Source organism: Aquarana catesbeiana, linkage group LG07 (genome assembly GCF_042186555.1).
Source record: "Aquarana catesbeiana isolate 2022-GZ linkage group LG07, ASM4218655v1, whole genome shotgun sequence".
NCBI classification, from domain to species: domain Eukaryota; kingdom Metazoa; phylum Chordata; class Amphibia; order Anura; family Ranidae; genus Aquarana; species Aquarana catesbeiana.
The window spans coordinates 240,084,731-240,106,256 of NC_133330.1; the positions used below are offsets into that span (position 1 = coordinate 240,084,731).

Genomic DNA, 21,526 nt, shown 5'->3' on the forward strand with positions numbered 1-21,526 from the left:
CCATTACTTTGACAGGCTGTCACTGAAACCGGCCCACTGAGCCATCAGCCCACCGGGAAACTCCCTGTTGTCCTGATGGCCAGTACATGCCTGTATACTGGAAGAAATGGTTGTGAAATACAGTACAAAAGATGTTGCCATAGTCTTCCAAGGTACAATGTAAAAAAGTCACACACTTCAGATAGCAAGGTCTTTTCCATCAGTCTTAATGGAGCAAAACTGAGATAAACGTCTGTCAGCAGTGGATTGATTTAATTCTATAGTATGCCATTGCATACAACTTATTTCTAATGTCTGTCTGTAAAACTTACTGTCTCTTTGCGGCGCCTTTCCTGTTCTCGCTTCCTTGCAAGGTCACGTTCCTCCTTAACACGCTCATTTGGGATAATATCAACTGGTTGTGCCTCTTTAGTCGTCTCCAATACAACTAAACATTGCACATCAAGAACCTTGGTTTCTGTTGCTGGATAGACAACTTTCTCTATATCCTTCTGTTCCCTGTATTAAAGTAAAAAAAAACAGAGTATAATGATTATTCATTTTCTTTTTCTAAAAACAGTAGGGGGTCATAATGGATGGATAATTCCAACTCTAGAAGAAAGGGCAGTGGTAGAGAAACTGGCTTCCACCCCAAAAAGTTTCCCCTTCCTCCAACTCAATTTCATTCTTATTGGGTAAATGTCCCATTTGACCTTTTATGAACAGACTTGTTTTTTGGCTTTTGGCTATCGAAAAAGTATATGGCCTGTAGTATGTAGAGAGGAGGGGGATCTTTTTGTACCTCAGTTGGAGCTTGTGCCATCATTGGAGAGGATTCCTTCACCCTCCCTCCCTGAATTACTTTGTGGCATCATGTGCCTTCAGATGTTTACTTTTTTCACTTCAAGCTTTGAGTTCTCAGTTTTTGCATTCTGACTCACTCTTCGGTGTGCTGGTCTTTTAGTTTCTATTTTCCCTGTCAGGGACTCCGAGTCCTTGAAGGTGTTGCAGGTTTAACATTTTGGAGAATTCTGCATGGGGCCCATCTTAAGTAAGGGGGGCCCATCTTAGGTAAGGGTGTCCCTTACTAACAATATTTTGGCAACATTGGGGTTTAAGGACGCTGTATCTGGGAGTACAGAAGTGCCCAATTGTCCCCTAGGAGTTGTAGGAGGGGCTGGGGGGCTTTTTTCATTAGTGGTAGATAGTTTACTCATGATTTTTTGTCTTTAAAGGCATTAGACATGGTAGCATCAATCTGATGTGTTATGGGTTATGTAATGACTATTTTATGCATTGATTGTATTTCTTCTCAATGTTGTATTTAAGCTGCTTTGTAGAATAAAAAGGGCTGCTATAGCCATTCAAATCACAAATAAATGTCATCTTGTGATTGGGGGGGTGGGGTTTAGATAATTTTTACCGGATTAGCGGTAGTTGAGAGCCTCGGAACTCTACAAAAATATATACCGCATTTATCTGTGTATAACACGCACCCCAATTTTAGGAGGGAAGTTTAAGGAAAAAAATTACATTTTAAATAAAGAACTTTGACGCAAAATTAGGGTCACAGTTCATCAATGCACCCTGCTCAGTGCCCATCTGCAGCTATTAAATTGACCAACAATGCATCCTGTTCAGTGCCCATCTGCAGCCTAAAAATTGACCAACAATGCAGTCTGTTCAGTGCCCATCTGCAGCCTAAAAATTGACTAACAATGCAGCCTTGTTCAGTGCCAATCTGCAGTCTCACCTTTCCCATCATTGCAACCTCTCCAGTGTTGAAGTATCCCTGCTGTCTCCGAGGGAAGAGGAGGAGCGAGTGGCGCTGAATTATACAGAGCCGCAATCTCCTGTGTACCTGGCGCTCCATCATTCACAGCCACGCCTCCTGGCCCTGCTCATATGATAGACAGAACAGTGGCCCAATGCGCCAGGAGGCGTGACTGAGAGTGACGGAGCGAAGGGTACACAGGAGATCGCGACTCTAATTCAGCTGCGCTCACTCCTCTTCCCTCAGAGACAGCAGGGATTGTGCACAACATGCACTCATGATTTTCCCCTGATTTTATAGGGGAAAAAAGTAGGTGTTATACGCCGATTAATACAGTATATATTACAGCGCTCGCAATAATGAAACAATGACCTAAATAACCACATAATAATCCATTATTAAGTGAATGTCCATATATTGGTGAACAATGTGCTCCAATCCATAAAGTGCAAAAGTGCTCCAAAATTCGAGGTGCGCAGCACCCCCTCCTATGTCCCCACTCACCAGAAGGAATGGCCAGGGATGGCAGATTCAACTCGATTCACAAAGCAGATATCCCATGCTCATAATAATGATCCATGGATAATGGTACCCAAAATGAGATAGCAAGGAGGGAACTATCGTGAAGTACTGTTGGACAATATCTTTATTGCGCAAATAAAATGAATATTTACAAAATGCAGAGTAAAAACAGGCATATATTAGAATAGGAATCACCACTGTTGGCATGCGTTCCACCGATAACCAGTCCATTCCTTTTGGTGAGTGGGGACATAGAAGGGGGTGTTACGCACCTCGAATTTTGGCGCACTTTGCACTTTATGCATTGGAGCACATCGTTCACCAATATATGGACAGTCACTTATTAATGAATTGGTATGTGATTATTTAGGTAATCGTTTCATTATTGTGAACGCTGTAATATATATATATATATATATATATATATATATATATATATATATATATATATATATGTATATATATAATTTGATTTGTCAAGTGAATAGCACCTTGTGTACAGCAGCTGCAAGATATTTTGCAAAATAATCTTTTCATTATCTTTTCACATTTTTTATTTCTAGCGCGAGTATATATATTTAGAATATATTTTTTCACATCGATACTCTACAAGTCCTTTGACCGTGTCGGATTTATAATCAGCACCTGCAAGTAGTAACTATTTGCAGCCAAGCCAAATGTAGGTAGCCCAGGCATGAAAAGACAACTTACACAGGAACAGGTTATAAGTATTAACGGCTTTCTTTCCTTGTTGATATTCAAGCATAATAGTAAATACCAATTTCATTCATGATTCTACCCACCAGAAAAGCTTACCAAACATTGACCCTAGGGGAAGATGTGTCAATCCTATACTCACTACCCCAGACTTAAAGTGTTACTAAACCCACAACATTGAAATCAGTCTATATATCCAGTAAAGCATGCTTGTTATAATCACTGTGGAGTTAATCCTCTGCATTGTGTAAAAAGGCTGTTTGATCCTGTGTTCTCTAATCCTCCCCTTCTTCCACTGTCCCCAATCCATCTCCTGATAGAACAGAGACTACGGGACAAGCTCCACATGCTCAGTTTGGTGTGTATTGCTAGAGAGATTTTTTTTTTCTTGGGAGAGTACATGCGATCAGCACTGTCCAGACAGAGGGTCAGGGATCCTGCAGCCTCATAGAACAGCCAGAGTAGAATGAAAATTCCTCCTACAAGCTTTAAAGCGAATGTAAACCCAATTCATGAAATTTGAGCTGGGCACATATATCTGCAGTTTTCTTATCTCTCTTCAAATCACTAAGTTTCGTGGATTTCTCCTGCTCCATTCTTTTGTCATCAGCCTGATAACTGACAAGTTCTCTGTCACAGGCAGAGGCGGCTCTCTAATTAGGCAAATTAGGCGGTCGCCTAAGGCCTCGCACTCACAGGGGCCTCGCGGCCGCCTAATTTGCCTGTTCTCACTCACTGAAGTTGATGCCGCCGGCTCCGCCTACCCCCACTGGGACTCTGTGGCTTAGGAGCTGATGGACAAATCAGATACTGCCTGAGGAATAGCGGCCTCATCACGGAGCGTCCCAGTCCGTGGGGCCTCATGTGTAAGTTTTGCCTAAGGCCTCACAAAGCCTAGAGCCGCCTCTCACAGGAGATAAAACCAGGCTGAAATTTGTGTCAGGGAGGTTACTATAAATAGATTAGCAGACAGCTAAGCTATTCACAGAAGAACCAAGAGTGTCTCTGCCTATGAGAAATGGGGGTGTGTGCTCCTTTTCTCCAATCAGCTGTATGCTCAGACTTCACACTCAGCGCTGAACAGGAACAGAAAATCTCTAACTCTATGTGAACTTTCTAAAGAATATTTAAAGCTGAAAATGGCAGATATGCATGTAACACTTATATAGGGAGATTTGTTTCATCTCTGTGTATTAATTGAGGCTGTTCACTTCACTGGGTATACGTGAGGGTTTACATCCACTTCAACCAGACACTGATAGAAGTCACAAGACTGCTATATACTGCTGATGAAAAAAGGTATCTGTGTACTGTGGCGTGCTGCGTTTAATATAAAATATGATTTTTCTATAAGACCGTCATAGAATAGCAATTAGGTTACTGCAGGTTTGTTTGCGGATGCTTCTCAAATGAGTGCCTTGGTAAAAAGTACACAGTTGGCAGTTGGTTGTTAATTAAACGAGTTTGTAACCATTGTCAACAAAAGCCCAATAAAAGAAGCAGTAGAGACTGATAGTGAGGAACTTCAACATGGATTAACACCATAGCAGGAGGAAGAATCTGTAATCAGCGAACAAGAAGGTGCCTGATCTCCACAAGCCTCATTGTCAACAGAGATCATAAACACAGTTACTGGAGCTAAGCAACTTAAGTGAATTTCTACTGTTACAGACCATAGTCTGTTTATTTGCTAGGCGTCTTGCTTTAGATATCGGTCAGTCTTGATTTGTATTCCTAATATTGTAATAGTTTTGTATGTACAGCATTTTTGTTTAGTAAAAGCACATTTACACACTGCAGGTCTCAGTTTCCTTGCTTATACCGCAAAGTAACCTTGCTAGATAGACCCTGGCAAAACAATTGGGGGCTCGTGCCACAATCTGTGCTATAATTCAACTGAAGCAGACCTGTTTTTTTCTGTGGTGTGTTGTGTAGCTTGTGCTAGGTAAAAATGCTGCGTAAGCTGTTTAGGAAAAGCAAGGCTGCAGAGGGTCCTGGTGGCCAGATTTGGCCCATCTGAAAAAGTAAAAATTTGAAAAAAAACACCCCTCAAGAGGGAATCCCCACACTTCTTTAAACAACAGCCTGCAAAACCTTGCAGCCAAAAGAAGCATCTGCAGATGCCAAAATATCTACTTTATAGAATTTAGGGAAAGTATGCACTGACGACCAAGTGGCCGCCTTGCAAACCTGTGATATTGAAGCTTGATGACGGAAGGCCCAAGAAGTACTAAGCGCTCGAGTAGAATGCGCCGTGACAGGGAAAGGTGGAACCTGACCCTTAATAGAATAGGCCTGAGTCACAGTCTGTCTGATCCATCTGGAGATGGCAGCCGAGGAAGCGGCCAGTCTATAGTAGGAAGATGGGACTACAGTGGCTGCCAGATACACCCGAATTGCACGAACCACATCCAAGGTATGCAAAGCAAATTCCTTGGGATGAGCCGGCTTGGGACACAAGGACGGCAACACAAAGTCCTCATTCAAATGGAAGTCAGAGACAACCTTGGGCAGAAATTACGGACAGTGACAAAGAACCTCTTTATACCTATGGAGTACTAAATAGGGACTACGACAGGAAAATGCCACCAACTCCGAAACCCTGCGGGCCGAGGTAATAGCCACCAAGAATGCCACCTTCTAGGACAGCATAGGTAAGGGAATCTCCCGAATATTCTCGAATGGAGGTTTCTGGGGAACCGATACTACCAAGTTTAAATCCCATGGCAGTAAGAGAGACCGTACAGGCGGAACTACATGCCGGACTCCTTGAATGAAGGTACGAACTAAAGAGTGAGTGGCTAGGGGTCGCTGAAAGAAGACTGCTAAGGCAGACACCTGGCCCTTGACAGTACTTAAGGCCAACTTCTGCTCAGCGCCCCATTGAAGAAAAGACTTATACCAAGAAATGTACACTTTCCACGTACGATGGTATATCTTACTAGAAGTCGACTTCCTCGCCTTCACCCTAGTAGGGATCACTGATCCCGACAGACTTCTATCTCTCAGTACCTGGCTTTCAATTGCTAGGCCATTAAAACCAGTTACTGTAAAGCAGGATGGAAGCTTAGCCCTCGGTACAACTGGTCCTCTTTGGGAGGTAGCTTCCAAGGGATGTTTATGGCCACCAGAATGACCAAAAGACTTTCACCCTCGGTCCTTCACAGGCAGCACAGAAGAGGAAGGTGTTGGCCCCGCAGTGGCACTAGGGCGACTGCGGTGTCTACCAGAGGAACCCGCAAGATTGCCACAAGCCTCATTTACTTCCTGTTGAACTGAACCTGCTGAAGGGGCCTGACGTTTGAGAAGAAAAACTACTAACCTGGTCAGCATTCACTCCATAGTCAGACCCAGGGAACCCAATTTCCTGGACGGGGCTAGAAGGGACCTTGGGTAGTTCGGATGTCACCTGAACCTTTACAGGAATTATACCTGCACAAGGAGACACAGGGCCCCCAAAGTGGACAAACTCTGTCCCCCCTTCTTTAGTACCTTCAAAAGGTTCAATTTGTGGATGCCCTTGACGCTCACGAAGGAGGTCCATGAATCTGGAAACCAGCGAAGATGTCCCCCCACCCCAGCAATGGGTAAGGGAAGACCGTCGTGCTAAAGGAGTCTTGTCAGTGGATCCAGAGAAGCCTGCTCTAGGCTTACCAGACCAAGATTGCTTGGAACTTTCCGTGGAAGACTTGAGAGATCAGTTTCCTTTATCTGCAGTTCCGGAAAAGTTTCTTATGGGCTGAGAAAGAAAGGCCCCCCATCTGCAACGAGGCTCCTTCCCTTTCCTAGATTGAGGCAACAAGGAACTCTTCCCCCCTGTGACACCCTTAATGATGTCATCCATGGTAGCCCCAAACAGGCAGTTGCCTTGAAAGGGCAGATCAATGAGAGCTTTCTTAGAGGCTTGGTCTGCTGACCAAATCTTGAGCCACACCACACGTCTAATCACCACCGCTAAAACAGAAAGCTTGGATAGCACAGGAGCTGCATCCAAGGCTGCATCACAAATATACTGCAGCCCATGGACCAACTGGTCTGCTAAATCAACATAAGCAGCAGGAACCTGCTCATTACCCAGACCCTGGCACAAAAGCTTGACCCATTCAGTTAGGGTTTGCGACACCAGGGCCAAGGCCAGGATGGGTCGTAATGCTGAACAAGCCATAGTAAACATGCTGCATGCCACAGCCTCCTTTTTCCTGTCAGCCAGGTCCTTCAAGCACAGGGATTCTTCTACTGGGATCATGGTTGCTTTATTCAACCTGGAAACATGAGGGTCCACCACTGGTGGGGTAGTCCACTTTTTTAAAAAAAGTAATTCTTCAAAGGGGTAGTGTACAGAGGAACGTTTGGGGACCACAAAGGGTGACTTTGGTTGTTCCCATTACTTATAGGTAAACCTATCAAAATAAGGCAGATAAGGAAACCTCTTTGGTGTGCAAGATGACTTATGTGTACCAAAGGACACAGCCACATTCTACATCTTTAGAATCTCCCGCACCGCAGTAACAAGTGCGTCCACCAGCGCTTCACTCGCTGCTGAGACCGCGGAGGACTCATCCTCACCATCGGACAGGTCAGGGGGGCGAGACAATAAATCCCCCTGGACGGTCCACGTCCCTGGCGGCATCAGGCTCAGACTCAGATGAGACGGACTGAGCAGGGGAAGGCGGGGGATGCTTCCTCCTGGGTCTTTGCCCACACGCAACTTCCACCTGGAATACCAATGACTCAAGGACAGCCATCAGTGCAACCATGGGAAGCTGGGGTTCTGAGGGACCTGCCACCTCCATGAGGGGATCAGTTAGCAAGATGTGACCCTGAGGCTCCATAGGAAAGAAGACCCTGTAGTACAAAAGGAATCTTTGGCACCGCCAGGGGAAACCCCAATGGCCAGGGTACCTATCAGCAGAGAGGAAGATACACAAGGACCCCCAAAGACTCACCCTCCCAGCTGGAAGAGCGCCACAATTCGGACCCAGCAAACTCCAATGGTCGGCATCTATTTCAGCTATCCCGGGCAGGAAGAGGAGAGGAGGAAGAGGAGAAGCCCTGGCATCTCCTCTCCACGAGGGACCAGCGACTCACTAGACTAAGGAAAAATGGCCCTTGTGAGGTGATCTGCTTGGTCTCCACCCAGAGACCAACCAAACCAAGGGAAAACAGCCACGATGTCATCGGACCTCCCAAACATGGCTGCCGACAGTTTGACATGCTGAAGCATGCTGCCAGGATCCTCTGTGCCTTCAACATCATTGCACCACCCTCTGCAAGGAGACCCCCCTCCAAAAAGGTACTGTACTCCACCAGGCAGGGTGAACATTTAAGGGGACACTGCTGTGCACTCTCTGCACCGCTGCGCTCTCTGAACTGGAACGCCCAAACTGTGCACACAGCAGGGCATGCACCTAGGGGTCTCCGCTGCACCCTCTGCACTGGAGACCCCCAGGTGAAGACATCTGGATTTCAAGGAATACCCTTTACCACCTTTTTATAAAATTTTCTCTCCTTATCTGCTCAAATTGCATTGAACTGCTAAAGAGAGCCATCCTAGTGAATATAATACTGTTTATACCGTTTTCAGTATTGTGCAGGTTTGCTGGCCTGTGAATTAAGGCAGAAGGGAGAGATCTGACACAAGATATTGTGCCGTGTCTACTCTCCTGTTAACCTGTTCACATAGGTCCCTGTATTGAGTTAATATTTGTGTTTATTCACAATTAAGGGAACGTTACACCAAAATATTGTTTTTACTAGATAAGGAGTGTTTCCATTATTGACTAAAGTTGACATACATATGTATCTTGTGTTTTGATATTACAGTAAACACATTTGAACCGTTTCTTTAATATTGTGTGAGTCTCTATTTACTACCACAGCTGGTGACATGATGGAACCCAGGGTGTCAGAGGTAAGGGAGGATTTGCAGAGTCGAGGTAATCAGTGGGATACAGAGTCTATTAGCAGCCCTTACGGGGGAACCGCTACAGTAGAACTAGAAATCAGAATTAAAGTACACTATCTGAACTTTAATCTTTCCTTATACACAGACACCATGTCTGCTTTGTATCCCGCACCCCTTTCATAGTGAAGGGGAACGTGTATGCAAAACTCCCTTATTGGTCTATTTAAATATGCTAGCAGTAGTTTAAAGGTCATACAGTACATAATGGTTTAAAAGAAATTGTCTCAGGTGAATCTAAAAATATTTTCACCACAACCAAGAATCTCGAAGCCTCAGGATTTGCCTCTAACCCATAGTAGCAAGGAACCCAACCTCACCTCTCCTCAAGACCCTTCAAAAACAAAATCACCAAGAAAATGCCCATCTTTCCTAACAACCTCTTTTGCAGCACTTTATTCTAGATTTCTTGCTTACTCAGGAAAGGTAACGTTTTTGGCTTACTTTATGAGGACTGTGCAGAACATAGTAACTGGATTTGGAACTTGTTTAGGCTGTCATACAGGAACCTTTAGATATACTTTAAGTCTTCCCCCTGAAGACATGGTATACTTGCATTTTCTTTGATTCCAAAGCTTTAAGTGCTTTTTCCCTCTCTTCTTTGGCTATTGCAGCCTTCCTAAATTGCTGGAAGCTGTCACTTGAAGATTTGATGGTCACAGGAATCGGGTTCAGTGCTTTGGAAAAACTGGCCCAGCTGCCGTTAGCAGCCTTACAGATCTAGAGTAAATAACAAGCAGTGGTAAGCAGGTAAAATATGTCAAGGTTTGTGTTTTTTTTACAGTGCTTACCATCCCATAGCTACACTATGTACCACTACTCACATCAGATGAATTGTCTATTTGCTGGGTTTGCAGTAGCCAACCTCTCCATCATATCCTATGGAGAAATAGTCTGTTATGAACTGTCTGGGCCTGACAGGCCATGAACACTGAACACTAACGGCTCTGCAGTAAGTAGTGGGGCCAGCTTCTCCATCACATCCTATAGAGAAATAGACACGAGTCGACTGAGCCAGAGCAGGCCATGACAATGAAAGAACACCAGCTCTTTTGTAGTAAGTAGTATGGCTGATCCATAGCATGGGGACAGTGAGATTGGGCAGTCAGTCCCAACTGGTTTTAAAAGGTAGAGCTGTACGTTAAAGTAGATCTCAGAACAGTACCAAAGCTCTGCTGAATTAGTAGAAAAAAAATATACTAAACATAGAAAAAAAAAAAAAAAAAAAAAAAAAAAAAAAAAAAAAAGGTACTAGACAGATTGCATATTTATATAAAATAGTTTTTATTTACAAAAAAAAAAAAAAAACTAAAAACGGTAGAAATAATTTGTCAAACTGGATGCTATGATCAGGACAGGCAGCAATTCTTTCATCCACTTTGATCATGTAGTACAATGTTGGTTTAGTGTAAAACACTGAGAATAATAAGGTGGATACATTTGGTCTTGTTACATGACAGTAAGTTCAAGTGTGACTCACTAAATATTTCCACGGTCTCTCCTAATCAAAGTAGTAAAGGGGAAAGCAGACCCCAGGTATAGATAGCGTCTCTTGTATATATCTTGTACTTCTTTGTGGACAGCCAGGAGAAAATTGAAAGAAAAAAAAAAAAAAAGATAATGCTCCTTTGACGTTTTTAATGCTGTCCTTGACCATGTTAGATTTCACCTTACTTCCTGTCCACTTGACAATAGGATGGAAAAAGAGGGGAGTTGCTATCAACAAGGCAGGAAGACACAGACCTTAATAAAACCTGATAAAGATTGTAACCCTTTCCCATTGTACTGGAAGTCAAAAAATTATTGTTCAAACTAGGAGTGTTTGTTACAACAGTCAGTGGGCTAAATGGAATGATATCCTGCGATTTCCCATCCAGATAAAAAAAAATTGGTTCTATTACTACCCCAACTCCATTGAGGAACACAGCTTGATGATAACTAGGCCTCATGCACACTGGATGTTTTTACAGCTGCAGTTTTTGGTATCAGGTGGGAAAACTCCCCAGCATGTTATCCTATGTGTCCATGCACACATAGGCTGTTTATCAGCATTTTCTGGTAGGGGCATTTTCAGGCTGGAAAAAAAAAACCTCAGAACTACTGCTGGGTTTTTTTTAGCTATAAAAACGCAATAACAATGAAAAAGCTGTAACAGGAAATTTCTTTTATGGACATTTCCCAATGTCCTTTGCTAATCTGCCTCATTGTCTCAGCTGGGTGAATCTCCATTTTGAGTTTAGCTGGAATACAGTGAAGACATCATGGCTAGTGACATCTCAAACAGACCTCATCTCAGCCGTCCAAACACATGAAGAACGGTGGGATGTCCATCATGTCCACAAGGGAAATATTTGGAAAAAATATTTAAAAAAAAAGCAGCAAAATGTGGCAAAACTTAACACAGCAATGCTACTGCTGTTTTTATACCATCCAGTGTGCATGAGGCCTAAAGCAATTTAGAATCATCTTAAAGCCTACAGCAGCAAAGGACACTAGGCACATAGATACTAAATATAAATGTGCATTAGTGAATGGTTTCATGAATCATGAAAAGTTCACAACGGCTCCAAAATTTTTTCTAGATGATTCCACTCCAACACCATGCGAGAAATAAAATCCGTGTTCCAGATAATATCCATGACTTTTCCCCAAAGTGACAACAAATTGCGCTCACTAGATGGCCCTGGCCAGCAAGTGACCATAAGACATTAAGTACCTCCTCGAATCCTGGAAACCATTCAATGATCTTTTTCCAATCTATCGTTCACATTTATGGTGAACTTGGACGAATGGAACGTGAACAGCCAGATCAAATCTTTATTATCTATACTCCGCTCCAATCTTCCACATCTGAAAATCAAGCTCCTTGAATCCAGGAAACCATTCAACGATCTTTTTCCAATCGCTCGTTCACATGTATGGTGAACTTGGTCGAATGAGCCCAGGAACAGCCAGATCAAATCTTTGTTATCTATCCTCCGCTCCAATCTCCCACATCTGAAATTCAAGCTCCACCAAAAAGAGCCAGGGAAGGCAGATATAGTGTAGTATTGTTTGTTTATTGTTAAAAAATGTCACTTACAATATTTCCTGCAGGGGAGTGTATCAATATATCGGAAACACCTAGTGCGGTGGAAGTCCGTTCAGACAGCGCTATCTGACCAGCGTTGTATGCTGTGCATTAGGCAACCCCCCAGTGGAAGTGACAGAGTGTGTGTCAGACCTAACGTCTATGCAATTCGCGTTCCAGCGCGCGTCATCGGGAAGTGGGTCTGACACAGATTTTCTTAGCTTAACCACTTCAGCCCCGGAAGAATTTACCCCCTTCCTGACCAGAGCACTTTTTGCGATTCGGCACTGCGTCGCTTTAACTGACAATTGCGCATGTGACGTTTAACCAATAAAAATTGACGTCCTTTTTTCCCCACAAATAGAGCTTTCTTTTGGTGGTATTTGATTGCCTCTGCAGTTTATATTTTTTGCGCTATTAACAAAAAAAGGCGACAATTTTGAAAAAAAAAAAAGCATTATTTTACTTTTGCTATAATAAATACCCCCTAAAAATAAATAAAAAAATCATTTTTTTCCCTCAGTTTAGGCCGATATGTATTCTTCTACATATTTTTGGTAAAAAAAAAAAAAAAAAAAATCGCAATAAGCGTATATTGATGTGTTTTTGCAAGTTATAGCGTCTACAAAATAGGGAATAGATTTATAGCATTTTTATTATTATTTTTATTTATTTATTTTTTTTACTAGTAATGATGGGGATCTGCATCCCGACCATCGGCCTCGAGCAACTGTGCAGCCGGCACGTTTACCTGCTATCCAGACCCGGCGAGACCACGTACAGTAATGTGGTTTCGCGCAGGGAAGCCAACCTGCCGCAGTAAAACTGCGGCGGCTGGTCCGGAAACGGTTAAATAACAGACCAGCCGACATGATTGGTCCAAAACAAAACATGGAATAAAACCTAAAGTTACTCTTAAAATATAAAATATTTTCTATTATAAACCACGACAGCTGCTAGGAAATCCAATTTAATAACAGATCTAAAACAATATGATACCATATTGCTTTAGTCCATGTTTTGTTTTGGACCAATCATGTCGGCTGGTCTGTTATTTACAAGAATCTAGAATGGAAGCAATTTCCCAGGGGGATGACGCGTCAGCACAACTTCCAGGTCAGATACAGCATTTCCCAACTGGGGGGGACACTCAGAGGACCCCAAAGAAACCCCAGATTAACACTAAACAAGGGAAAAAAGGCAGACGGGTATTATATTAGTCGCCACAGAGGCCACCAATACCTGCGAGGGGAGGTCAACATGGGAAAAATGCAGGGTGGAATCATCCACAGAGACAAGGAGGAAATGAACGGAAATATACACAGCAGTATAATCAGGGGCCATAATAGAGCCCCATATAACGAGTATGGATATGATATGCAACCAAGTCAGGGTCATTATTTTAACAACCGATCATATCAGGATAGAGAGAGGGATGACAATGAAGTTGATTATGGGGTGGACACCTGCAATCGGTTCTTCCCTCTGAAGGATAGAGAAGGCCCTGTCCATCACGATTCAGAGAACTATGACAATAGAGAATATGAGTACTTTAGATCATCCAGGGACTACTCTAATAGACCTAATGGCAGAAATCAGGAATCATTCCCTTGGGGTTTTCCCAGACCCAATCAAGGGGTAAAAAGGCCGGTAGAAAACAAAGAGGAACAAGAGGGGGGAGGAGAGCACGACTCAAAAAAGAAAAGAACATAAAAGGGGATGGCATTTTTTAATTTAAGCTCTCAAGAATTGACTAAATCGGAAATAGCATTATTTAATAAGGGTTTGAAATTTGCACCTCCAAAGAAACTAAACAAATTTCAAACATACATGGACATCCATAAGTATATTCGCAGGATTAACGTCAAAAGACATTTTGCGAGCATTGTGGCCAAATCAGGAGTATCAGTCCAACAGGAATTTCAACACTCTGGATTAGCAAATGCCTCCACATTTAATCCTCCTGGAGTTTTGACACCTTCATTGAAGGTATTCAGGGACATAGTCCTGAGAGACTTGGAATCCATTAAAATTACCAATCAAAAGATGGAAAAGAATTTGGAAGAGGGACTCGACTCACTTTGCAATAATAAAGAAATAGTCATCCGTCCAGCAGACAAGGCCGGGGGAATTGTTGTCCTGGGTAGGAAAGATTATTTGCAAGAAATGCATAAAATTGTAGGAGATCGGGACACTTATATTCCCCTACCTGGCAATCCTGTTAGTAAATATAAGGAATCTTTGGAAGCATTAGTACAGAAGGGGTTCCAGTCAGGTATACTCAATGAAAAAGAAAACATATTTCTGGTCCCCAAGGCCCCAGTGATGTATTGTCTTTCAAAGATTCACAAGAGTCTTACTTGCCCCTCCCCGGGACGTCCAATAGTTAGTGGGATTGATTCTGTTACGTCCCGGGTGGGCAAGTATATAGACCATTTCCTTCAGCCTCTAGTGCAGCAAATGCCCTCTTATCTGAAGGACACGAGACATGTGATCAATTTGTTGTCTGAACTAAAGCCTAAGGATCATACGTGGTTGGTGACAGCTGATGTCACATCACTGTACACCCAATTATTCCGCCTAATTTAGGACTGTCAGCTGTCAGATATTATCTGGAAATTTTTTCAAAAATAACAACTGGAATATATTATGGATTTGCTTGAATTTGCTGCAAACCACAATTATTTCTGGTTTGATCATAATTATTATCGACAACAACGGGGTGTGGCAATGGGAGCGAAGTACGCCCCGAGCCTGGCCAACCTCTTTATGGCCAAGTGGGAGGAGGACATCATCTATAGTCACCGTAACCCACATCTTACCTTTTGGGCGAGGTACATTGATGACGTCGTCCTCCTATGGGACGGAACCATCTCCGAACTTGATGAATTTTTTTCCTCTGTCAATGCGAATGATAGTGGGATCAAGTTTGTCCATGAAGCAAGCCAGGAAAGAATTAATTTCTTGGACCTCACTATAATAAAAGGTGATGGTGGTTTTAAGACGATTACGTATTTCAAACAAACTGATCGTAATGCTTTTATACCTTTGGGCAGCTGTCATAACAACTCTTGGCTGAAGTCAATACCAAAGAGTCAATTCGTCAGGATGAGACGCAATTGTTCCAAAATGGAGGATTATAAATTCTAAGCGGATGTTTTGAAAAACAGATTGCTTGAAAAAGGTTATGATTTGGACCCTCTAGAGGTCACTATAGAAGAAGTTGCAAAACTTGATAGATCAACCTTATTAGATGCAAAACCGAAGGAAAAGAAAGAAGGACCCACTTTGCCTTTCATCACTACATATTCGACACAACATTTTTTGGTCAAGAAAATCATTCGTAAACATTGGCATCTGTTGGGTAATGACAGGATTATTAACACTTTCCTGCCAGCTAACCCACAGGTAATTTTTAAAGGGGTCCCCTCCCTTAGAGACAGGATTGCTCCTAACGTTGTGGACCCACCCACAAAAAGATTGTCCTTTTTCCAGAATATTTTGGGGTATTATCAATGTCGTAGATGTCAAGTCTGTACGTTGAATAAAAGTAAAACAAGGAAAACTGAGTCATTTGTTTCAACAAGTACCACTAGGGAACATAAAATAGAACCATTTGTTACCTGTAGTTCCACAGGGGTCGTCTACTTACTCCAATGCCCATGTGGGCTCCAATACATTGGCAGAACCAAGCGATCAATGCAGGTCCATCTGGGAGAGCACATCGCTAACATTAAAATCGGTTTCAAGTATCATTCAGTCTTGAAACATTATGATATGTTTCATAATCGTAATCCAGCTAACACACTTTTTCTGGCGATCGATAAATATAGTGCACATTGGAGGGGGGGGCTCTTTAGTTAGAGAACTATCTAGGTTGGAGATGGCTTGGATCCATAGGGTACGTTGTTACACCCCGTATGGCCTCAATATTGACACGGACGTCAATGCTTTTATAGATAACGGATAAACGTATGAATGTGAACTAGATCTGAGCTCCCAGATGACCCCTGCTTTGAAGCTGAGAATATCCTTTTATCAAATATAGAGGTACAAATAGATAACAGAAACATATGGCAGGGGCAGATGGGAATGCATAGGCTTCCATCAGATGACCAATTTTGGGGGATAGAACATCTTCTCCTCTCTTGGAGTTGGTGATTTTTCTTCATAGTTGCAGTTCAAAACACACTTTTGATAACCAGATATCTAAACCCAATATTACATTTTTAATATTTTATTATAATATAAGGAATTTTCTCCTCTTTCTTTTTCGATATGGACAATGGAATGTAATTTCTTCCATGGACCAGAATTTTTCTCTTTTTTAGATGTAATTTTAAGATCACAATTATATATTCTTGGGAAACAAATAAGTATTGTGTTACAGCCCAAAAGAACAAAGTAATTTAGAGATGGGCCACTAGAGGTCACTGCAGTCAGGTTTTTTCAATTAAAGCGGGGGGTCCACCTATCTATCGTTTTTTTTTTTTTGGAGTTCATTCACAAACTTTTCTTCTCATGATTATCTACTCACATGTTCTGTGTAATAAGTCCGCGTGTCCGATTTCATTGTAAAGAATAACTTATAAAATTCACTGAAGGCGGTTTCCATCTTCATTGTGGGCATTTGAAGCCCACAAGTATGTATTTCCTGGATGCGGTGAATGCTGTGCTCCCAGCATTCACCGAGATGTTGTGATGACGCTGTTGCACAATGCATGCTGGGAAGCCTGAGACTAGCTCCCAGGGGACTGTGGGAGGTCTGGGAGAGGCTAGAAACATGCCTACTCCCATGGGAGGAAAACCAGGAAGTGCTAAGAAGATTAGAAAAAAAAGGTAATTACGGCGATTTAAATTTTTTTACACAGCATGTCAGCATCTAGGCAAGGAAGAGAATGCATAGAGATAATGTTCAAAATTTGGGTGGAAACCCGCTTTAAGTACGGCTTTACCCTAGTACAATCATTGCCAACATTCTCTCAATTACAATGCACAAATTGGGGCACATAAAGTGTGTCATTACCATTTTTCGTGCTTAATTTTTAATACTACTGCTTAGGAGGATGTCTGAGAAATGACAGTTTCAGTTGTGACTGATGTAAGGGCAATTGCCCCATTCTAAAATGGCGATTTGTTCGATGGGGACGCTTGGAGTTCAGAGCTGGGCGTCGCCGTTCTGATGTAGTGTATAATAGGTGGCGAGTCAGCACGCTGCCTGTGCCCCTGGACGACGTAATTTGTGACGAAAGGGCGTAGGGAGGAGCGGCATGCTGACGTCACCACTAACAACGTGCAGGAAGCAACAGGCGTGTATCGAGAGCCGGCCGGCTCGATTTCTTATTGCTATGCTTTTAACAAAGATTATCTTGTAAGTGCAATCTTGTTTTTTTATCTACAATAAATGTTTACGATATCACACTATGTAAGCCCTTTTCTTAACATGGTGAACTGCTTATCGGGAGTCATTCTGAGACAATCTTATTAGAGAGAGGTGTTATCTGGCTGATGAATACAAAGACCCTGGCAGGGGTATATGCCACAAGTGGATACGATCTCTTTAAAAGAGATCAAAGGAGCTGGTAAGCGGCAGTCATTTCTTCAGGTGGAGGAATCTTTCTATCCCTGATCACTTCCTCTGTGGTGTTTTTTCGATTGAAGTCACCAATAATCAGCATTTTGAGGATACAATTTATTATTGATAACATTGTTCTTTATGAGGACTCTCTGTCAATCAGAACTGTATACAGGACACTCTTGAGATATATTGTGTAGCCAGATTTATAACGTATATGTTTCAACTACACGATTCATATGGTTATCTCATAGATTTGTGCCAAGTATTCCATCTAGATTAATCATACCCTCCATGTGATCTAGATATATGTGGATATTCATTTTTCCTTTTGTGGTCTCATGTTGCGCAGCTTTTTTAAAATTCTTTTTTGGTCCGTTATTTAAAGTGGATGTAAACCCAATGTCATCCTTTCTAAACTACTGCCATAGGGGTTATCTATAAGGATATACATGCCTCCTGCATGTATCTTTACCTGTCAAATGTCTCCCCTCTGTCTGTTATTAGATCCAAAAAACTGCATATTCTGTGGGTGGGTCTGTTGTCTGGAGCTCGGTGGTTGGAGTCGTGATGTCAGTGGACTCCCCGCCCACCTCTACACTTCCCTTGTCAATATGCATTTTCTCCTGTCTCCTTTCTAACACTGAACTTCTGCTATGATCTCTAACATCCAGTGAAAAGACAGGAAAGTAACCACATGACTTCAGCATGCCAAATCATGCTGAGGTGTGGAACATCCAATCCTTGCAGAGCTGCTGAAGAAAGGAGTGGGGGAGGGAATTAAAAAATAATGCCTGTGTCTTAGGCTGTCACTCACAGCAAGGGGGAATATTTGACAAAGTTTTTCGCAGTTTGTCAAGATTTTTCTCACTGAACAATAAAAGAGGACTGCTCAGAGATGGATTAACTCTGTGGCAAGACTGGGCTAAAATGATAGGAAATCTTATACTCTACAGTATGATATATAAAAAAAAAAAAAAAATTGGGGTTTACATCCACTTTAAGCTAAGAAAACCTGTGTCAGACTCACTTCCTGATGACGCGCGCTGGAACGCGAAATGCATAGAAGTTAGGTCTGACACACTGTCACTTCCACTGGGGGGTTGCCTAATGCATAGCATACACCGCTGGTCAGATAGCACTGTCTGAACAGACTTCCACCGCACTAGGTGTTTCTGATATATTGATGCATTCCCCTGCTGGCAATATTGTAAGTGACATTTTTTAACAACAAACGATACTACACGATATCTGCTTTCCCTGGCTCTTTTTGGTGGAGCCTGATTTTCAGATGTGGGAGATTGGAGCGGAGGATAGATAAAGATTTGATCTGGCTGTTCCCGGGCTCATTCGACCAAGTTCACCATACATGTGAACGAGCGATTGGAAAAAGATCGTTGAATGGTTTCCAAGATTCAAGGAGCTTGATTTTCAGATGTGGGAGATTGGAGCGGAGGATGGATAATAAAGATTTGATCTAGCTGTTCCCAGGCTCATTCAACCAAGTTCACCATGGTTTCCAGGATTCAAGGAGGTACTTCATGTCTTATGGTCACTTGCTGGCCAGGGCCATCTGGTGAGCGCAATTTGTTGTCACTTTGGGTGAAAAGTCATGAATATTATTTGGAACACGGATTTTATTTCTTACATGGTGTTGGAGTGGAATCATCTAGAAAACATTTTGGAGCCGTTTTGAACTTTTCATGATATATTTGTTTGAGCAATCATAAATATGTTAATAAATTTTTTCTGAGACATTTGTCATAACTCCCAACTGTCCCTGATTTCGAGGGACTATCCCTGATTTAGAACAATGTCCCTCTGTTCCTCTTTCCCCCTCATTTGTCCCTCATTTTGGTCTGATCTATATAGTTGTATATAAAATGCACTTTTTATCTTTCAAAAAGTTTTTCCCAGTCCTAAACCTTTCATCCAATTTCTAAATTGCTGCATTTGTACATTTTAAAAGCCAATATAAAGGAATAGTAGTGGTAAAAAAAAAAGTCCTTGTGGATTTAATTAACCTTTTTTTTGGTCAATTCTCCTTCAAGGGGGTGTGGCAGGGGGCATGTCCTATGCCTACATACGTTTGTTAGTAGGTGTCCCTCATGCTATCTCAAAATGTTGGGAGGTATGCAATTGTGCACATGTATAAAGTGAAGCCATTCACTAATACACGTTTATACACAGTTTTGAATGCATACATACTATTTGTATAAATCACTTTTTGCATTCTAATGATTGCATTGGGAGCGCCCTTTACCACAGCATTCATTCTTCATTAGTCTTCACTAATTTCAGGTGTAGCAACCTTTTTTTCCTTTTTGTTTTATTATTGGCGCCAGTTCCATTTATTATACATAGAAACTAAAGCCCAGCTGCCTTGAGGATATAATCCCTCCTCCAACCTCACACCTGCTAAGTTGTAACAAGCAGAGGAAACAATAGCATATGAGGAGAGGGAGTTGAGTCCCTCAATTTACTTCAGAAAAAGGGCGGGGAGTACAAAAATTCCATTTACTCTATGATCTGTTGAGAGGCACAGCTAGATGAGAAGCCAAGGAAAAAGCCAAAATCAGTCCAAAGTGAGGAGTAGATCATCGTCAACATCAGATCATCATCAACATCAAATCAAACAAATGCAAACAAGCGTGAAATCCGAAGCAAAACGAAAAACAGAATTCTCTGAGCCTCAATCCTGTCAAGTAGACAGAGTAAAAAGCTATTCTCCTAAGGATACGAAGCATAACTAAGCAAGTGTGAGGTAAGTGGGGGGGGGGGTTATAGACTCAAAGGGTCTGGCTTTCAATTTTCTATGTGTCTGGTGTCACATTATCCTGTGTATCCAGTATACCCTAGGTTGCTTATCAAATTGTGTCCCTCAATGGACAAAAGAGAAATAGTTTGGCTGGAGTTTGGCTTACTACATGGCTGATTTTAAAAATATTGAGGTTTATGTCAATATATAATACACCAGGGTAATAAAATAGGATTTTTTCGTCATACTTACCTGTAAAATTCTTTTCTTTGAGTACATCATGGAACTTAGAGTTAAGCTAATATTACCTACTGGGTTATAAGCCATCTCTAGGTGAATGGACACTGGTAGACAAAGTCTTAGACAGTAAGTGATCCCCTATATAACCCCTCCCATACGGGAAGTACTTCAATTTTGCGGCACGCACTGAATACTCAAAAAAGAGGGGATGGACCTCTGTGTCCCGTGATGTACTCAAAGAAAAAGGATTTTACAGGTAAGTATGACGAAAAAATCCTATTTTCTTTATCATACATCACGGGACACAGAATTAGGCGAATATTCATTACCTACTGGGACATCCCAGAGCAATAGCCTTGAGGGGAGGGAGACACCCTGCCAAACAATAGCCATCAGACCTTATATGGCAGCCCACATTACACTGCGGCCAAAAGCTAAATCCTCGGCTGCTCAAACATCCACCCGATAACATTTTGTGAACGTATGCATTGAAGACCAGGTAGCAGCCATAGAAATCTGAGCCACAGATACCTGATGGCGAAAAGCCAGGGAGGTTCCTACACCCCTGGTAGAATGAGCCCTCACCCTAAAAGGGAGGAACACTAGGTTTCAGACCATAGGCCTGAATGACCAACTGACAGACCCAACTGGCAATGGAAGCTGCCTGCCCCTTCTTGGGTCCTTCTGGTAAAACAAAAAAGGAGTCTGATCCTCGGATCTCCAAAGATCTAGACAAATAAACTCTGACTGTTCAGATAACGTCCAAGGAATGCAGTCGTCTCTCTTCCGCCGAACAAGGCTGAGAAAAATAATGAGGGAAAACAATGTCCTGATTTAAATAAAGGGCCAACACTACCTCAGGCAAGAAGGATGGAATAGGACGCACCACCACATTGTCATGGTGAAGAATTAGGTATGGTTCCTTACAT

At 42.3% G+C, this 21,526-nt stretch overlaps 1 protein-coding gene across 1 annotated transcript in view; it reads right to left on the reverse strand.

The window, feature by feature from the left end:
• The window catches only part of BRDT (bromodomain testis associated), a 225,683-nt gene that overhangs the window by 24,498 nt on the left and 179,659 nt on the right, over positions 1 to 21,526 (reverse strand). Inside the window, exons 18-19 of the mRNA XM_073593152.1 lie at positions 9,511 to 9,674; positions 312 to 498 (exon numbers count right to left, since the gene is read on the reverse strand). Coding sequence (XP_073449253.1) covers positions 312 to 498; positions 9,511 to 9,674 — 351 coding nt within the window. The remainder of the gene's footprint in view (positions 1 to 311; positions 499 to 9,510; positions 9,675 to 21,526) is intronic.